Source organism: Mus pahari, chromosome 12 (genome assembly GCF_900095145.1).
Source record: "Mus pahari chromosome 12, PAHARI_EIJ_v1.1, whole genome shotgun sequence".
In the NCBI taxonomy this organism is placed as follows: Eukaryota; Metazoa; Chordata; class Mammalia; order Rodentia; family Muridae; genus Mus; species Mus pahari.
In genome coordinates, this window is record NC_034601.1 from 21,426,187 (window position 1) to 21,445,984 (window position 19,798).

General features: G+C 43.4%; 1 protein-coding gene across 1 annotated transcript in view; it reads right to left on the minus strand.

The window, feature by feature from the left end:
• P3h2 (prolyl 3-hydroxylase 2) overlaps positions 1–5,083 on the minus strand; it is a 143,240-nt gene extending 138,157 nt beyond the window's left edge. The window contains exon 1 of the mRNA XM_021209441.2: positions 4,514–5,083. Coding sequence (XP_021065100.1) covers positions 4,514–4,981 — 468 coding nt within the window. The 5' untranslated portion in view covers positions 4,982–5,083. The remainder of the gene's footprint in view (positions 1–4,513) is intronic.
• Positions 5,084–19,798: the final 14,715 nt, after the last annotated feature.

The following is a 19,798-nucleotide window of genomic DNA, read 5'->3' on the forward strand; positions in this document are numbered from 1 at the left end:
TAAAGGACAAATGTGCATGTTTCTATAAACCCCCGAAAAGAGATATCCGATCAGGACCAGGTTTTCTTCTGAACCAACAAAGGCCACAGGAAGCATCCTTGTCTGGCTTTCAGTTCTCTCTGAAAGCACTCATTCCAGTGAGTGAAAGCAGCTATAAACCAGAGTTTATTTTCTTCTTCTCTGTAAACTACAAATAGATTATGGTCCAGATAAAGGGATTTGAAGATGTCTGAGGGTGGGGCAGAGTTGCCTAAGTTAATGCACCACCCCCACTTCCACTTAATCCAAATTTCACAAAGCAGCAAGTCAAGAATAAAATGGGCAAGAGCAAGCTTGTTTCAAGTAAGAAATAAAGAAAGAAATAAACAACAGCGCTATCTTGTTGCATTTTCTTTTTGAGCAACTAGGAACAGTAGAAGAAAAAAAAAAGTTCCTTATGCATTGCGATAATTAATTTCAATTGGCGGCTTCTACCCTGCCTTTGGTTCAGCTCCCAGATAAAAGCAGTACATCTGGACAGGTATGTACCCTCTATGCTATTATGTCTACTTCCCTGCCAATAACCCAAAGATATGATTTGCCATATTCCACCTGGGCCACTATAAGTTCTATTGGCCAGCCCTCATGGCCATGTTTTCATGACTCATCTACCCTACGATGTCATCATCTCTCTCTACCCTCTTCCCTCTCTCCTGGTAGTCCTCCTCTGACCCCAAGCCCAGGAACCAATACCTCACTTACCTCTCTTCTGCCCAGCTGTAGGCTGTCAGCATCTTTATTCAACCAATAGTTTTAAATTAAGAAGCAAGGTCAGGCCCTATTACTTGATGTGTGCAAAGAGTCTCTTCTCCATGAGGCAACCAGACCCAGGATGTAACATGTCAATGCATAGCAGCAGACCAAACCCCAAGATAGAAGATTCAGGCAGGGCACAGATAAGATTATTTAATCTCCCTTACTTTTGTTTAAAATGCCACAAATGCTCATAAAATAGGTACAGCGGGTGGAGTGCAGCTTCAAGTGATAGAAACAAAAGGCACACTTAAAAAGAAGAGAGAAAACAAATCAAATCAACTAAGTGGATAAAACAGGAAGGGCCTGCAACGACAGCCAGAACTTCTAAGGGCAAAATAGCAAGAAATCCATCTGTCTTGCTGCTTTTCACGCCAATTGACATCCAGGAAACAGACCCCCACCAAATGTGGTGATTGACCTTCACAGAAATGCCTCTCATTATTTCTCATGCATAAAGATGAGCTAGTATCCTTGTCACAAATGGATGGATACTGAGCTTTGATGCCTGCCCATCTTGTTTAAGATATTAGATATGATTGTTGATGACCCAGCGCAGACCTTTTGACATAAATGCTAATATTCACTCATGTTCTCATGCCCCAAAAGGTAACAGAGTCATCTAGCCAGTAAGCATCCATGCCTGACAGCTCTTTCTTTTGAAAAGTGCAAAAACATCTGGTGGTTCTTGATTCCAGGGAGCTCACAGAAGCAAGGGCATATAAACTTTTAAAGATGGAGTTTAATAGAAAGACAAAAGAGAAAAGTTTTGTGCCAGGAGCATTCAAAACAGCTGCTGGGAACTATGGAAGCCTCGTAGAAGTCTCCTCTGTGTTAGTGATGATTTCAACATGCAAAGAACTGGGAATCCTTTAATAACTGCACCATAGTGCTTCTTAAGAGTCAGGCTCTAGTCTGTCTTAAACTGAACTCAGACTAAGCAGGTAGTATTTCCCCATCTCACAGACAGGAAAATAGAAAGCTGGCGTATGATACAACAAACTTGAATCTCTGATCTTTTCCTATTCCAGGGCTTTCAAGCTTCCCAGGAAAAATAGCAAGGCCAAGATCCGAAGTGTCAGACATGGGGAAATAGACCTGGAAAGGGGAAGGGTCAGAGGCTGTAGATGTTGGGTCACACTATATAGGCTCCACGCAGTAGCAAAGAGCAGTCACTATGCACTCTCCAAGGAACACCACATTACTAGCCACATCTTAGGGTTTAAACTATGGCTGATGAATTGTATCTTACAAAAAAAAAAAAAAAGAGAGAGAGAGAGAGAGAGAGAGAGAACTTTTTTAAGTTGGATGGGTCTTACCCTGCCTTTGCATACCAACGTAAAATATGTCTTTGAACCACCACATAACGGTTCAGTTCTCCCATACACCAGGATTGTGTGCAGATTGGATACAACAGTACTAGAGAGGAATACCTGGGACTTCAGGAAACAAGGACTTGCTCACCCCTGGAGCTGTCCAAACCTGGCTTCAGTGTAATCTACCGAGCCCAGAGCCAACCATGGACTCTGGCCATAGCACAGGCTGGAGTCCATTAGCCAGAGAACCCAGACTGACTCTGGATAAGCCCTTGGCTCACTTCATCAACATGCAGAACTAACACCACTCAGGTAACAAGGAGCAAGTTCCTTTCTTCTGGACATTCCGTTCTCCATCCCTCAAAAAAGAAAGTTAAGTGCAAAGTGTCAGAGTTTACAATTCTTATCTCTTCTTACTCTCCAACTCATGAGCATCAGGGATCAGTTGCCTTCAGGGGCTCATTATCCCAGATGTGGAAGGGTATTACTCCTGAAAGCAAGTGCAGTGTGTTTATCCTCTAGTTGAGAATGACTGTGCTTCCTTAACTCTGTGGAGCCTCCTGTTTCCACTGAGTTATATCTAGGCTAGGATAGACTCTCCTAAGTGCAAACGGGGTTCCAGATCTCAAGAGCAATTCAGTTTCATGCGGCTTTCAGACTACATAAATTCAGTTATACATGGCACTATGACCATATGCCCATACACAAGAGCTGGTCACCCTGCTAGGGAATATTCCACAGTCCAAATCTCTTATTGCCTTTATTATTTTTTAGGAGATTTTGTCTATAGGATGGTGGTATTGGTGTGTGTGTGTGTGTGTGTGTGTGTGTGTGTGTGTGTCTCCCTGAGAAGAAGGCAAGGCTACCTTTAGAGTTTCCATGAAGCACAGAGGAGAAAAGAATTCTAATGCATCCTGTAGGTGGTAATGAACAAATTCCTATAGGGGTAAAAAACATTTCCTTCTTTAGAATTTGTGAATTATGTGAATCGGTCATTAGAAAAGGCCCCTTCAACTTATGGGTTCATCTTCTTTGACCTCTAATGGGGAACCAGCAGCAAGGGAATGAGAAATAAATGTTAGTATTACATATTATATATACCTACAGAATCACAGCAGTCCACATGCTGCCTGCATGGCTATTTATTTTCACAGGATGAGTATGCATCCCTCTCTCTTGCTGTTCTCCCTGAGAAGTGAAAATCTACTCGCCAGGCACTACAGAACCATCAGCAACATGGCCACAGCTCCCCTTGCATCCCAGACTCCCAAGAGGACCCTACATGGGGACCACACGACAGGATCACCCACATTCTGATCTGGAAACCAGCTTAGAATGTCTTTGCTTTTGGCTCTCAACGGTCCCTCTACCAGAACTGACTGATTTCTGGAAGAACAGGAAAAATTGTGCCCTTTTCTTTCTAAAAAGCAGTATTATTATACGTAATGCATGTCTTTAGCAAACCCATTGGAAAGCACAGGGGAACAGACAACACACATATCCTAGTGAGGATTCTGGGTTCTCTGTCATTCCGTGACCCAACCGAGTCAACTCCTGAACTTCAGCACCATGCCACTGCACGCTCTTGAGATCTGGTCTCTGTTGTGGCCTTATTAACTCCTCCCACTGCTGTGGGAAAGACCTGGATATATTGACTCAGAAAGTCAAACGTAAGAAGAAAGTGTGACCCTGAGAAACATGAGTTTGTGCAAGTGAGGGGGCTGGGGAATTCATTCTACATTTTTGCTATGCATCTAGTTAGGTCTTTTTAACTGGGGGTCTGGGATATGCCAGTTTTGATTGTATTCCTCCTGACAGCAACTTCAGGGAAGTTACGTAGACGCAAGTAAAAGCAGAGAGCACTGGGCATCTGAGATGAAGTGACCGTAAATGATGGGAACCACAGGAACCTAAACCAGTACCAAAGAAATCCTCACTTTCAGTAGATTGCCTCATACAGCCTCAAGCATCCTTCCTCCACGCCCCCCTTCCCCACCGTTGCTCTCCTATAGTTGAAGAGAAATAACTTTTAGGACCGTTTAGGGCCGATTCTTAAACTTAGAAGGTCAGACGGACAAGTAGGAGGGATGGCCAAAAGGAGATCAGGAATGGGCTATGTCAAGGAATTTACCCTAGCGTCTAGGTAGACCACAACCACCTGAAGTGTTGAAAGACACTTTTGATATGATCCTCTTGGCACAGCTCACTTTTGCGAGTGAAGACGATGCTGAGACAGAGAGCTAAGCTGATCTGCCCACTTTCATCTAAGTCTCTGGGCATCTACTTGCATGTAAAGCAGAGCCACTGCTAAAGGCTGGATGGCTTGTAAAGCAATGCTCCCTCCCACCCCACCCCCTAAAGCCAACCCTAGGGTCACCGGCGATAGGCGCAGCAGCGTTCAGTACCTTGATGTAGGCCCTCTGCAGGTAGTTGTAGGGAACTCTGCGCTGGAAGTCGCTGCGCACGTCCTCGCTGACGCGGTGGCGGGACGCGGGGCCGCCCAGCCGCTGGTTCTGGCAGCTGCGGGAGCAGCGCGCCCGCTCGAGCACCGCGCGGAAGAAGGGCAGCTCGGCTCCGGGGCCGGCGCCGGGGGGCGCGAGCGGGCGGCGGGCCGCGCAGTGGCGGGCGCAGCGCGTGCGGATGTCCCGTAGGCGCCGGTGGCTGCGCAGGGCGGCTTCCAGGTCCCGCACCGCTCGCTCGTAGTCGCCGCTGTAGTAGGCAGCCACACCGCTGGCGTAGAGCAGGTCGAAGGGCTGCAGCGGGCCACGCTCGGGCTCCGGCTCCGGGGACCGGCGACCGTCCGGGGGTCCCCCCCGCTGCGGCGCGGGCAGCAGTAGCAGCAACAGCAGCGACACCCACGTGCTCTCCCGCATCCTCCGCCGGACCCGTGGAGGGGGAACCGTCGCGCTCCTTGCCTGCCCCGCCGCAACTCACGTTCGAGCCCCGCTCCGACTCCGAGGGTTAGCGCGCCGATCCTGCCGTGATCCCGCTGCGCGACAGCCCCAGGTGACCGCCGGCAGCGCTGCGGTCCTAGAGGCGGAGGCTCGCCCGGCTGGCCGCTCTTAAAGGGACGCCTCCAGCTCACACGCTCCTCCTGCCGCCGAGCCTCCACGAGCCGCGCTCCAGCTGCCTGAGAGCTAGCGCAGTCGCGAGAGGCCGACCTCGGGGGACGAGTTTTGCGTGTGGGGTCCCTTGTGGATGGCAGAAGACGACGGTGTTGCTTTATCTTCAGCACTTGGGGAAGTGAGGCCCACAATCGTTTTCTGGAGTCTATGTGGGCTTGCTCTTTGCAGTCCTTCACTCTTAGGTGCAACATGAAGGGGCATTTCAGTCTGCCTGAAAAGAGCTAGAGAAGGGGAGGGCCCCTGGCCAGTTGAGTTGGTTTGAGGAGAAAGTGGTTTGCCCAAGTTTATACAGCTAAGAATAAGCAGAGGATGGACCTAGCTCTGCGCCACAAAAATAGAAGCTTCCCGCCCTCCTGTAGGGCAGGGTCTTCTCCCTCTTGCTTTCTCCCATGGCTGAGTGTGGATGTGTTCCTGCACTGAATGTGGAGACTGAGCAAGAACGATAAATAACCCGAGTTTCCTGCTCAGACCGCTGGAGGAAAGTGGAGCTGTACATTAAGTTCTGCCTCTGGCTGTTTTCCAGATGTGCACTGGGCCTCTGTTACTTCCCTCATCCAAAGCAGCCAAATGCCCAACGTGTCCAGTGATAGTCAGACATAAATCCCTATTGTGAGAGTTGAACAAAGAGTCAGTTTAACAAACCCAGTACCCCAGGACTTAAGCAATGAACATCAATCTAGAAGTGGGAAAGTTGACAGAAACAGCTGCCAGAGTCCAAGGAACTAGTTGGAGGCTTTCCTGGTCCTCCCCTTCTGCTGGGTCATAAATACCTTCTTAGCCAAGGTGTTCCCCTCTTTTCTATCCCTTGGCTCCACACTTCCAGAAAAAAAGGGGGGGAAATGTGTTAGACTCTGGAGTCCAGCCTGCAACAACCTGGGAGGACTTCTGTTTGTCTGGAACTGTCTGTGGGAATCTCACCTCAGTCTCTGGGCCACTGGAAGGATGACCAACCAACAGGAAAGAGCCGCATACATTGTCAAGCTGACCTGAATTTCCCGAAGAAAGCTTTTATGTAAAATGGTCACTATTCAAAAAAGATGGATAGTGTCACAACCTTTCCCTTGTTCTTGTTGAGTTTCTCACCCTTTTGGCCATGAACAGCCCTGGCTAAATAACTCTGAAAAAAAAAAAAAAGATTCATGTACATATTAATTTTTACACAAAAATTCTCAAAACTATCTATTTCCATTTATGGCAAAGCTTGCCTTAGATGGTCAGTGTTCCAGAATTAGCTTAGAGTTTTTTTCTCCTGGTGATGAACTGTTCAGATAAAGATGGTAGAACCTAAAATCACAGATCCATTTGGAGAAGGGTTTGAAGCACACGGAGTAAAAAAAAAAAAAAAAAAAANCTATTTCCATTTATGGCAAAGCTTGCCTTAGATGGTCAGTGTTCCAGAATTAGCTTAGAGTTTTTTTCTCCTGGTGATGAACTGTTCAGATAAAGCCAGGGCTATATAGAGTCACAGATCCATTAGGAGAAGAGATAGAAACACACGGAGTAAAAAAAAAAAAAAAAAAAATGCTGTCTAGGAGACAGATCAACTGTGAAGATGTCTTTGCATGTCTCAGCTCTACATCACAGACATTCCTATATCACTGAACATGCGTCACTAAATTATTATCTGTAAGTGCCTGACCCTGGTGAGTGGATGGTAGGGAAAGAGGAGGTAATCACACCAGTGTCTTACTTCTGGAAGTTTATAGTGATATGCAGGAGATGAACATAGATTGTGTATTTCTGTGTCACGCCACTCGTGTGTATCTGCGTGGGCAGAAAACACCTTGGACTGGGTTCGTACTGAAGGGCTAAACATCCTAAGAATAGAATGAACTGCAAGGGTCAGAGCATAATTTATTAATTGGACACGGGAGGACCCTTAACCCTCTCCTGCGTGTCCCTCTGTGTCTCTCTCAATGGCGCGGTTGGATCATGTGCGGAGCTATGTCTGGAAGGCGGGTCCGAATGAATGGGCGGTGAAGATGTCAGTGGTTGGGCGACGACAGTGGGCGGTGACAGTGGGCAGTGATGACAACGACGACGATGACGTAGGGCAGTCTGATTCTGGGAGATCTGGGGAGCAACTCTGGTTTGCCTGTGGAGGGGGAGTGGTTAGTGGAGGTGGGAGACCCAACAATAGATCACAGAGTCTGATACAAACTAAAAATGTAGACCATACTAAGTGGAATTCAATGTGCTCTGATAAAATAGCTGCTAAACCTTCTGCAGGACAGAGCTAGAAAACTTAGGAGAAAAGACCCTGGACAGAATTCAAAGCCTATAGTTTATAGCTCACAAACAACCTGGTGGCTCCCATTTGGGGCATGCCTTTTAAGCCTCATGTTGTACTTTTCTACAACACATGGTAGATAATTCACTTAAGTAACCCTTCAGAGTTTTCAAAACATTGGAATGAGATGATAAACATTTATATTTGATCCCAGGTCTTTGGGATTCTGATTTAATTGGTATAGTGTAGTACTAAAAAGGTTTGGCCCTGTTAGATTCACGTGTTTCAATGCTTGACCCATGGGGAGTGGCACTATCATAAGATGTGGTCCTATTGGAGTAGGTGTTGGAGGTAGTGTGTCATTGTGGAGGTGGGCTTTGAGGCCTCCTATGCCTGACTTCTGCCTAGTATGGAATCAGAGCATCCTCGTGGCTGCCTTCTGATCAAGATATAGAACTCTCGGCTCCTTCTCCAGCATCATGTCTTCCTGGGTGTTGTCATTCTTACCTTCAAAATGGCAATGATGAACCTCTGAAACTGTAAGCCAGCCCCCAAATTAGATGCTGTTCTTTGTTAGAGTTGCTTTGGTCATGGTGCCTCTTCATAGCAGTGAATCCCTGACAAAGATAACCACCTAGCCAATGGGATTTGCAGATGCTTCCCAGTTGTTTCTTTTCTGAGGTTGAAAACCACTGTCTCTAGAAATGCCTCATACTGAGGAGTAAGTCTGTGAGGTAGGGCTCCATGTCCTATGGGCATGTTCATCAGCCTGAGATTCTGGAGTATAGGGCTTTGTAGGTCTATCTGTTTTCTGCAACAAGCTCAAGGTGTGCCTTTTAAAGTTTGATTTTAAAAAATTGAGCCCATTTTATAATTCTTAATCCATTAGATCTAAGGTAGAACCCCAAATTTGCTTTTCTGACAATTTCTGTGTCACTGCTGCAGCTCTTAATGCAGGATCCCCCACTTCATCATCTAATTTTTTATAGATAACTTTTCTTGAATATTATCTTATTTTCAAAAACTAAATTAATAACAAAAACTGCAAAGACCCTAACATTTAAATGGAATCAAGCCAGGTCCACTCAGATCTAGGTGGTATCAAGTAAAGTATGAAAGCCAGCAAGGGGTTCTCAGCCAGGGATTATGTGCCCACCCAGGCACAGTTGACAGTGGAGACCGTTTTCATTGTCATCCCAAGGGGGTAGGGTGGGAATCATACAATTGGTGTCTAGTGGGTAGAAGCAAATTTGGCACTGAATGCCTTGTAAGATACAGGTCAAGTCTCTCACAAGAAATGGTTAACAAGACTTAAGAATCGAGATGAACTTCAGAACCCCTGGGAAAGTATGTAATTTGGCATGGCAAGCTTTGTCCAATTCCCATATACAAATGAGGAAGGTGAGACCCATAGGTCACACAGTATGGGCAGACATGGAAGGAAGAAACTGTGTCTGATTGCTCATACCAAAGAGTAGAAAGTATAACAAGTGTCACAGAACACTGGGTTATAGTGGTTTTATTAACTGCTTCTTTTCGAAGGTGAAAGAAATAAATGAATTAAGGAGAGAAAAGGCAAAGAAAAGGAAGGAAGGGAGAGAGGGAGGGAGGGAAGGAGGGGTAGGGAGGGATTGAGGGAAGGAGGGAGAGGAAGAGAGAGGGAGGAAAGCAGAGAGAGAAGGAGGGAAGGAGAGAGAGAGAGACTAAGATTTGAGAAAAGAGCTACTGCTCTTTATTATCTGATATTTATGCCAAGATAGGTAACAAGTGAGAGCTGGAAACTCCACTTTTTATCCCCATTCCTTACAAATTCAGAGAACAGCTAAAGCACAAGAGAGCTCATCCGAAGCCTTGAAGAGACATCCAATCACCTCCCCTTTTATTATATTTGGACTGGATCTTGACAGACGCTCAGATTTCCTTTGACTTCTGTTTATAAGTCATCAACAGCTAAGGCGCACTGGCTGCAGGGTTCCATCAGAAGAAAGGAATTCTGGAAAGAGAAGATCTTCAAATGCTTCTTAGATTCTCCAAATCAGCTAAGATCCTTGAGCTGACTTCCCTCCTCATGAAACATTCTGAAGGAACAGAAAGTCTACTCAGACTTCAGCAGGAGATTTAATCAATTATGCTTTCCATAAGCAAATGTGATACTAGTTTATTTTGATGTGTTTAACCAGCCAGGCTTTTGCTTGCCCCAAACATCTGATTCCTTTGAAATGAAAGGAATAATTTTCACTGTGCAACAACTCAGCCCGTGTTCAGCTGCTGTTGATGCTGGCGACAAGGGAGTTGTTTGGAAGATTTATTTTTTCTTACACAAATAGAATCATCTGAAGTTTTATTTCTTCTATCCAACCAAGTTAGTATGAAAGGCTAGTCAACAGTCTGTCAGCATCAGAGAGTGAGAGAAAAAGGCCTTTCTAGAGGAGGAAGGGATTTTTTTTTTTAGAAAAATTAATATTTAACCTACATTTAAAATCAAACGGGGCTGCCACATTCCAAGACTCTCATTTTCTTTCCTATTTTCTTAGTAGCTCTGTCCCCGTGCTTACCTTCGTTCTTGAAGGAGCTTTAAAATTCCAAACTAAACAAATCATGAGCACATTCCACCTCTGCTTATGTCATGGAGACCTTCTAACTCCTTTCTATGGGCACTCATATTTTGTTAAACAACAAAACAGGAGGAGGATAAATAAATAATGCTAATTATTCCTAAGGGAATGTAAGTGGCCAAGAGCATGAGCCCCATGGAAATGCAGTCTGACTGTCACACCAGACTGCTTGGTCTTTTCTCAAGTACTGTCTGTCTTCTGCCTCTTAACTTTCAAGAGTCCCTGGAGTAAAGCACTTTATTTGGGGGGGGGGGTGTCAATATGTCACAAGCTATAAAGCTACACGGAAGAAAACTTAAATTGTGAAGTTGCTTCCATTAGGTTGGCCTGTGGGCACGTGTCTGTAGGGGAATTTTATTAATTAATGATTGATGTAAGGGAGCTGAGCCTACTGTAGGTGATGCCATCCCGGAGTTGGTAGTCCTGGGTTGTGTAAGAAAGCAAACTGAACAGTGAGCAGTATTCCTCCATTCCCTCATGGTTTCTGGTTTAGTTTGGAAGGGAAATCACCAAGATCAGCAACAATGGTCTATAATGTTTGGGGGCCTCCATGGTTATCCTCCAGAACTTGACTGTAAGAACCTACTTTAAGAACCACATACTTCTGTCATAAAATATGATAAAAAGCAAACTGGTACAAACCCCTAAACATGACGGTATAACCTGGAGAATTTGTGAAAATTAGGAAAGTATAAGAGGACAGGGTGAAGCAGCTCTAGAGAGGGAGATAGAGCATAGATATTATGAAAGGGGAATAGGAAATATGGGAGAGGGACTTTAAGTGGGGAAGGAGAAGGGAAGATGATGTAGAGAAGAGAGAGGGAGAAAAGACAGATAACCTCGATAGTGACATCTCTGTCACTGGATTCCTGCATTCCGGCTGCTGGTGTAGCCTATGTGGTGTCCACCGTGTTTCCCTGACCTTGTAAGAACCATTCCTCAGGCACTGGCCTGCCCACTTCTGGCAGGGCTCCTGGCTGATGCTGGCCTGGACTTGTCAATCTAGAGCAAAACTGAATTGCTTATCTCTCTGGCCTCAGCCCAGTGGGAAAAGGATGGAGAAGTTGACTTCAAAAGGGTGATGTTTTGAACCCACTTCCAGAAAAATAGCTTTGTGGTTTTTGCATTTCTGGGATAGCTAGACAGAAATCCAAACACAGGGCATGTAGGAATAATCACACTACTTGACTTGTGGAAAATTTACATCAAATTCCTTTGTGGTGTTAAATTCTCATCATTGTTCAGATCTATAAAAACACTAATTAGGGATCTAAGACTGATGTACTCTGTTGTAGAAGTTATACCTGGTTCTTTCTCCTAGCCCATGCTCCCAGAAATAAATCTGACTCAAAATAAATTTTAAAATGCCTTTACCATACCACTAGGCTCTTCTCTGACTAGATCATAACTTAGCCCACTTATTTTAACCTACATTCTGCCAGGTACACTGCACCTGTCTCATTACATCTTCCTGTACCTGACTCTATCCTAGAATTCTTTCCCCTCCCGGATGTCCCACCTTCTATTTCCTGCCTAAGCCATGGGTCTTCTTAATCGACAGATGATGCATCCATATAACACACAGGATGTTCTCTCTACACTCTGTAACTTTATTTTCTTTTCTTTTACAAGACAGAGTTTCTCTGGGTATCCCTGGCTCTTCTGGAACTCTCTCTCTGTACACCAGGCTGGCCTCAAACTCACAGAGGTCCCCATGCCTCTGACTCCCAAGTGCTGGGCTTAAAGATGTGCTCCACCACTGCCTGGAAACTTTATTTGATTCATGATGTTGGGGATAGGGAGAAGTTAAGAAATCGATTATACAAAAATACAAATGTTAGCTTTTGTCAGCCAGAGTCACTTGAGAAAGTGTACTTCAAGTCTAGAAATTTCCTCCATTGGAGTGGTCTCTTGGGCACTTTCTCTGACTAATGTGGAAGAGCCCATACACTGTGGGTGGCATCATCACTAGGCAGATGGATCTAGGCAATACTAGAAAAGTTTCAAGCAAGCCAGAGGAAGCAAGCCCTTAAGCAGTCTTCCTCCATAGTCTCTGCTTCAGTTACTCCCTGAGGAGCATCGGAAAGTCCCTACTCTGGTATCTCCCTCACTGATGGATGGTGAGGTGGAAGAGTAAGCCAAATAAGCCCCTCCCTAAATTGGCTTTGCTCAGTGTTTTGTCACAGCAGTAGAAATTATTTAAAGCAGATAGACCATAAAGACAATTGTCCCGGAATTATGCTTGAATCTATACCTAAACCCACATTACCAAGGGTAGTCTCTTTTCTGTACCAAAGCCTGAGGCAAGAATCTATCCTGAAAACGGAGCATCAAGTTTAGTAACTTTTCTAACCATTTCCTGAATGGCTCCTAACCTTCTTATGGTGAGATCACAGAGAATCAAACAGAGCAAAGGACAGCAAAGCTTTATTTAGTTGCTTAGAGTCTATGAGTTCTAGGGCCCGGTGCCTGCATCTCTCATCCTAGACTACTTTGCCAATCATCTTCATTCTTTCTGACATTGTTCAACAAGGTCTGAATCACAAATGAGGAAACCCTGGTCCACTTGGCCTATCATCTTTGCTTCTTTCGTTTGATATTCATTCTCCTCTTTTGTTTTGTGACATGGTAATGGGTACCCCATCTCAACAAACTGCAGAATGCCTCCTTTCCAAGCCCCACAAAGACCTTCTCTACCCCTAGAAATATCAACATCTTATCAATGAACACTCTTGTCTGATGGAAATCTAGAAGAAATTGCTTTTAAGGAAGCATATGTTTTAATCATATTTTAGCAAAGTATGATTTGTCATTACAAAGATTAACCTTTAGTATATTTTAGTATCAATAATAGAGTAAAAAGAAATGAGATAGAGTAGCCTACACACACACACACACACACACACACATACACACACACTCACGAAAATCTAAGGGAAGAAAGAAAATAGGTTTGTTTTCCTTTCGAGTAAAGAATTTTAAATTGAATTTATTTAGCAAAATTTTAAACCATTCAACAATATCCTAGGAACAAAATTAAACTGTCAAAGCTGAAGTGCCAAATATATCACATTAAAATTAATATTTTACTTGATGTAATGATTTAAGAGAATTCATTCAGAAAACTGTTGGAACTCATTACATTCACCAGTATAGGACTCACTCATCCATGATACTTTAAATTCTGACTTTGCTACTCCTCTTGGCTCCTCTAGAAAAGAGAGTCGAACATTCTGATCTCTGGATCATCACATATTTTGCACCAGCCCCTGACTTCTTCTCCCAGACATCCCTAAGGGCTCCTTCTACCCTTTCAGATGGCTTCTGAGCCATAACCCTGCCAAGTGCATTTCACCCAAATGGAAACCTATTCAGAGAGAAACTTACAATTATCTTCCCCATAATCTCCTGGGAGAAACATACTGCCTGGATCTCAGAACCGTGCCTACATTTTAGCAAATGATATTTGAATAAGAACAAAACAAAGCAAAATTTGGTGGCTGAGGAGAAAAACATTTTGTTACGCAAGTGTGAGAACCAAATTCCAATCCCCCGTATAAAAAGTCCACTGCTCAGATCAGTTCAACTCTAATCCAAGGCCTTATGAAGCAGAGATAGCACAATGGCTAGCTAGACTAGTGGAATCATCAATCTCTGGAAAACAATCGATTGCTCTGGCCTCAGCATACACATATAGATTGGTACCGGCATGCACCTATCACAAACATAGACACTTGAATGAGCCTACAACACCGGCATGCACATCACACACACACACACACACACACACACACACACACACACACACACACACACACACCTTTTAAGAAGTGAACTGACATCTTACAGAGATATAAATATATGACTACTCTGGCAAACTACTTCTGCTTTGCTGCTTCTGCCAGGAGTTCATTAGTTTGGATGTGTTGGACAAGCCAGCTGCTTCTTGGCCTCTCCCATTCTGTGCAATATAGGGATGGATGGAACTTGACTCTCGAGTCCCTTCTCATTCTCTGCAACCTCTCAGGTCTTTCATTCAAAAACATAATAATATGATCACATCCCTGGAGATATAAGCCAAAGTCCTGCTGCTGTTCTTCCTGCACCAGGCTCTGTGATGAATTTAAATGCTAAGTCTCAAGCTCACTCCTCAGCTTCCCCTGAAATCATTCAAAGGTGTTTCCTGGGAGCCCATATAACAGTGCAAGAGACTGTCAAGCCATCCTGTGTGAGCCACCTCCTGCAGAGCTCTAAAAGGCTCCTGGTCAGGCCGTCCAGCATCTGCTCTCCTTTTGTCTTTGCTGCTTAATTTTTCTTTTTATAAATAGACTTGTTAAAATGAAGGCCAGAGATTCTATTAATTACTCCATTCCAACCAGACACCTTAAGATATTATATGCTCTGTGATGATGCTAATGTTTTAGGAAGAACTTGAAGAGAGTTTTAAATACATTGAGCAAAACTGATTTTTTAAAAAAATAAAATTCCATAACTTATTTCACATAATCAAGTTTGGTGACATTTAGATGTTTCTTCAATTATGGTACATTTCAGAAGATACAGACTCATGCATTAAAGCATGATTAAAGTTAATTTGCTAAAGAATCTGAGTTCTTATCCCTGAATTATAATCCCCTGTATAATAAGAATAGTCAGTCATTGCAAAGATATTGGGTTATGTTGTGGGGTAGAGGAAATGCATGTCTGTGTCTTCTCCTTCTCCACAGTCCCAACAACTCCCACAAGATTTGCTATTTAGAAGACAACATTTGCACTTCAAGCATTGCCATTCAGCTTGTGGGGAAATTCTCTACACTATAGAGTTTGCTACACTTTGAGAAGGAAACTTTATATAAGAAGAGTCACTGTTGAAGGTCTCTCTCCTTTCTCTGTCCCTGTCTTCATTCCTGACATCCCATAAGGAAGTCAGAGGCAGTAGCTTCAACACTGCATCCAAAAGCCTTTCAGACTTCAAGTTCTGTCTTGTTATGGGGTACCTGAAGAGAAAAACTCCCCAGAACCCCCAAATAAGTCATATGGAGTCTTTACTAGCAGCCAGGTTAGCAGGAAGCAGTCCTACCCTCCATTTGATTTGAGTTTTTAAGGGGAAAAAGATTGCGATTTATACAGAAAGGATGCATTGTTTACAGAAGCAGAGCAATTCCAGTTAAATGGGTAGGCTGTTAACCTTTAGTTCAAGGTCATATTGTATGGGAATCTAGGGTTTGTCCAGAGAGCAGTTTACCTTAGGAATTTGAGGCTAGTCTGGAGACCAGTCTACTCAAGTATTCTTAGGAATTGACTTCATGCCATAACTATAGTTCAGTAGTCCACTGCAGACTCATAAGGGTAGACATTCTCCAGGTATTTCCTTCTGGAATTTTAAGAGATAAAAGACCGAAAAATAAGACTTTATCCTTGTATTTTATTCATGGCCTCATTTTAAATGACAAAATTTGTGACATCCCCTCCCTTAAAAGACTGTGCCAAAATCGACTAAGGGTTTCTGATAAGAATATAAAAAAATCAGATGTAAATTATTATTTATTCAGTTATTTCATTCATTGGTTTTTCTTTTTAGATAGCTCTTAATCAAACATTTTGAGAAAGAAACAGTGTAACCAGAATATATATATATATATATATATATATATATATATTCCTACAATATTTCCCTTCTCCCTGAGTATTTGCTTGTCCAAAATGCCCCAGTGTATCAATTTTTCCCTTAAAAACTCAAATCAAATGGAGGGTAGGACTGCTTTCTACTAATCTGCTTAGAACAGTCCCTCTGGCTGTTAGTAAGATTCCATACAACTTATTTGGGGGTTCTGGGGAGTTTTTCTCTTCTGGTACCCCATAATAAGACAGAACTTGTAGTATGAAAGTCAGTGAATGATGTTCAGGGGCTGGTTTTGTAACAGCGGCTAGCCAAGGGGCACTGTGTATCTACCACAGTTATCATTTTTTGCTTTGCCCCCTTTCTTTGAAATTATTCACAAACTACCATTCAGATGAGCTGTCCAGTAAATGACTGCTAGGGCTACAGAGCACACAAATAATGAGGAGAGGAGCACTGAAGACAAAAATAAACCAAAAGCAATTTTATGTGTCAAACTGGCTAGGGTCACAGTCAGACTCGAGAGCTGATACAACAACCTTCAAAGGCCATGAGCAGTCACCTATTGAAGCACAAATCCAAGGGCAGATATTCTGGGGACAATAAAGGAGGAAACCATATATTCAAAAATTAAGGGTTGGTTCCCAAGCCCACAATGTGGTAGATAGCAGGATGGTGATACAGGCTCAAGGCTCTTCTACAGCAGCGGTCTCATCTCAGTCTTTATGGGGTTCATGCAGGCCAGGTGATTTTACTGCAACTGAAAAGGGTGTAGAGCTTGAGACACGCAATAAGATGATGTTGGCAGACCAATGCCTGGAACTACTCCAGGCTCTTCAGTGCCCATGGACTGGACGCTCTACAGACACAAGCCTGTGGAAGCTCTCAGGACACTTTATGATCCTCTGATTGAAGACTGCAGCTTTAGATAAGAAAGTGACTTCTTAGCTGATAAACACGTGGTGATTTGATACCAGAATTAAGAGAAAACCCCCTTTTATCTTTAAGATTCTTTTGGATGAGGAGAAGGGTGAATTTATCACTCTCCTATTCTTTCATAAATCACTATCCTAAGGAACATGATAAGGAACTGAAACCAGAGAAAAGTGAGAAACCCATGGAAGTCAAACTTGCTCAATAAGAAAGAATTATTGTATAGTATTGATTCCACTGGGTGAGAATAAGATGACTCCCACACTTTTTGAGACAAATTTGAAGGAAGCCTTATTAAGTATTGGCCAGGATGTTGGACACTGGCCAGGTCCACACTGAGGATTCCCCGAGAATGGCTGTGAGTTACATTAGTCAGGTGTTTATAAATGCGAAGCACACAAAGCTATATATATGTCCCACCTCTGCCCAACTGGTGGCAAGTATACACTCTGATGTGCATCCTGGCTATTTATCTTCCACCTATGTGTGACCAGGCCCAACTTGTGCATTTGGGGCAACCAACCTTGTTTATGCAAGTGAAAACACATGGCCTGCTATTACATGAAGAGCTCCCAGCATTCTAGGAAGTTATCTGTCCTGGAGGATGTGGGGTGTAGAGGTTAGAAGTATTTTTGTTCTATAGGCCTCTTAAGCACAGCAATTTAAACTTAAACCACAACTTTAGGCCTCACAATAGAAGAATGAGTGAGGGGTTGATCACAGGAGCAAAAAATGACTCAAAGACAGCTGCATCACCAAAGCCCACTCCAGCATGGATAAGTCTATTGAAAGCTGGAACTTGCACAACTTGCAGGTAACAAACCAGATTGTCTGTGTCCCCCCCTCCCCCAGGCAGCTCAATTGGTCCGACGAGCCTTTTTGTAGAAGCTAGGCAGATCTCTGCTGCTTCCAGGTAGCAGGTTGAGCCTCTTCCTGGAAGCTGAGCTTGCTGGGAAAGTCTCTCAGCAGTCCCTACTGCTCATATATGCTTGAGAATGGACCAGGCTAGTGTACCGACTATTTTTTAGGACTTTCTGAAGCCTTTGAGTTATTTACATCCTAAGATTAGGGAGCTTCCCTACATGGTTGGATGTTTTGCTTCCCTTTAGGACACCCTTTGTCTTAAGGAGATGCCCTCCAAGATGGAAGGCTTTATCATGGGAGAAATTGTTACCCAACAGACTGATTTCACTAAAATCTTGGTAAAAGGAAAATCTACGATCTTTTTAGAGTTGTATTAAAAGTCCTTAAGGGCTTTGGATGTTTTCTCCCACTTCAGCCAAAGGTCTTGCATTTCATTTGTATGCAGTGTATTAGAAAGGCAATATGCTACTGCTGCTTTGAAGCTCTGAAAGACTCTTATTTTGAAATATAGCACACACTCAGCCCACATATTCTTAGAAAAGAGCAGATAAGACCGATGGAGAAGACAGCCATGCAGACAAAGAATGCAGGCTACTTTCTCAAGTTCGCAAATTTGAAAACATCACTGTTGGAGAAAAGTTGTAGAATGATATTTTTCTTTTACTTTGCTTTTTGATTGTGGTGTGGCCTGAGTTTTGTGAGACAGGTTATTTTCATTTACTTCTAGGACGTAGGTCAAGAAGAATGAGGAAGGAAAACAAAACATATGAACAAACAATAGAGAACAGCTGTGATCGAGCAACGGAGGATGAGGGAGGATATAGAAACAGCCAAGGTACAGTAAGGACTCAGCAAAGGACTGGAAACAGTAGTTTAAATAAATGGCATAGCTGGAACAAGCTTGCGAAATCATAACCAGATGTGTGAGGCAGTCACAATCTAATGGCCATGGACATCAGAGAAAGGCAGACATGTATCTCATTTTAGCTCTGCCCCACAAATGTTTGTTTGTTTGATTTTGTTTTTCAAGACAAGATTTCTTGGTATAGCCTTGGGTGTCCTGAAACTTGTCTTGTAGACCAGGAGGGCCTTAAATTCAAGTAGAACCACCTGCCTCTGCCTCTTGAGTATTGGGACTAAAGGCATATGTCACCATGCTTGGCTAAATTATCATTAAAAAGCTTGCATTTATTTATATGTGTATGTGCATGCATATATGCATGTGTGGACATACACAAGGAGGTCAACTTGTGAGCATTAGCCTTTTTTTTTTTCCCTTCAGTTTTTTGAGATAGGGTTTCTCTGTATTGCCCTGGATGTCCTGGAACTCACTTTGTAGACCAGGCTGGCCTCGAACTCAGAAATCCGCCTGCATCTGCCTCCTGAGTGCTAGGATCAAAGGCATGCACCACCAGCACCTGGTGCATCAGCCCTTTTTAGTGTGTGGATTTCACAGCATCACCTTTAACCACTAATCCTTCTTACTGGCCATAATGTATATGTTCAAAGTCTTTCCCTTATCGTTACATTTATCAAAATCTCCTCATTGCTCAAAACATTTGAAAGTATTCCTCAGGTCTACTTCTTCCACACTCAATAGCATGCATAAACACACACACACACACACACACACACACACACACACACTTATACATACACACATACNCACATATATACATACATATACACACATACATACATACACATGTGCTGTATGAACACTATATAATATTCTATTGTTTGCTGTGATATTCTAAACTCCAAGAGGTTTCCTACTGTCCATATTGTCTTGTTTATTAGTTCTTTAATATTAAAGTTACATATTTTTAATTTCACTGTATCAACTACCTACCACATTTTATAAACACGCGTTTCTTAGGTTGTCACATAAGGCCAGGGAGACAGCTCAGTGATCAGTGGCTTTCTAGCTAAGAAGTTCAGAGTTTCTGATTCTCTGGGAAGCCATGTGATGGTTGGTGAGCATGAGTTCACCTATCGCAGCCTGACAAGTGTGAGGCAGGGCAACTCCACAGCAAGCTGCTTAACAAGTCTAGCCTTGTCTGTGAGGTAGGTGTTTCAATACACTCTTCCTCAAGGAATAAATGATAATCTACAGGCATACCACCCTACTTGTAGCTGATCTCTTCTAATATTGGAAGCTGAAGAGAGTCAGGACTAGTTATCACCTAGGTGGGAGAAAATGTAGAAAGGCAATGAAAGAAGATGTCAAACACCTACCTCAGGCATATACATGGGTCTAAATACATACACACACACACACACACACACACACACACACACAC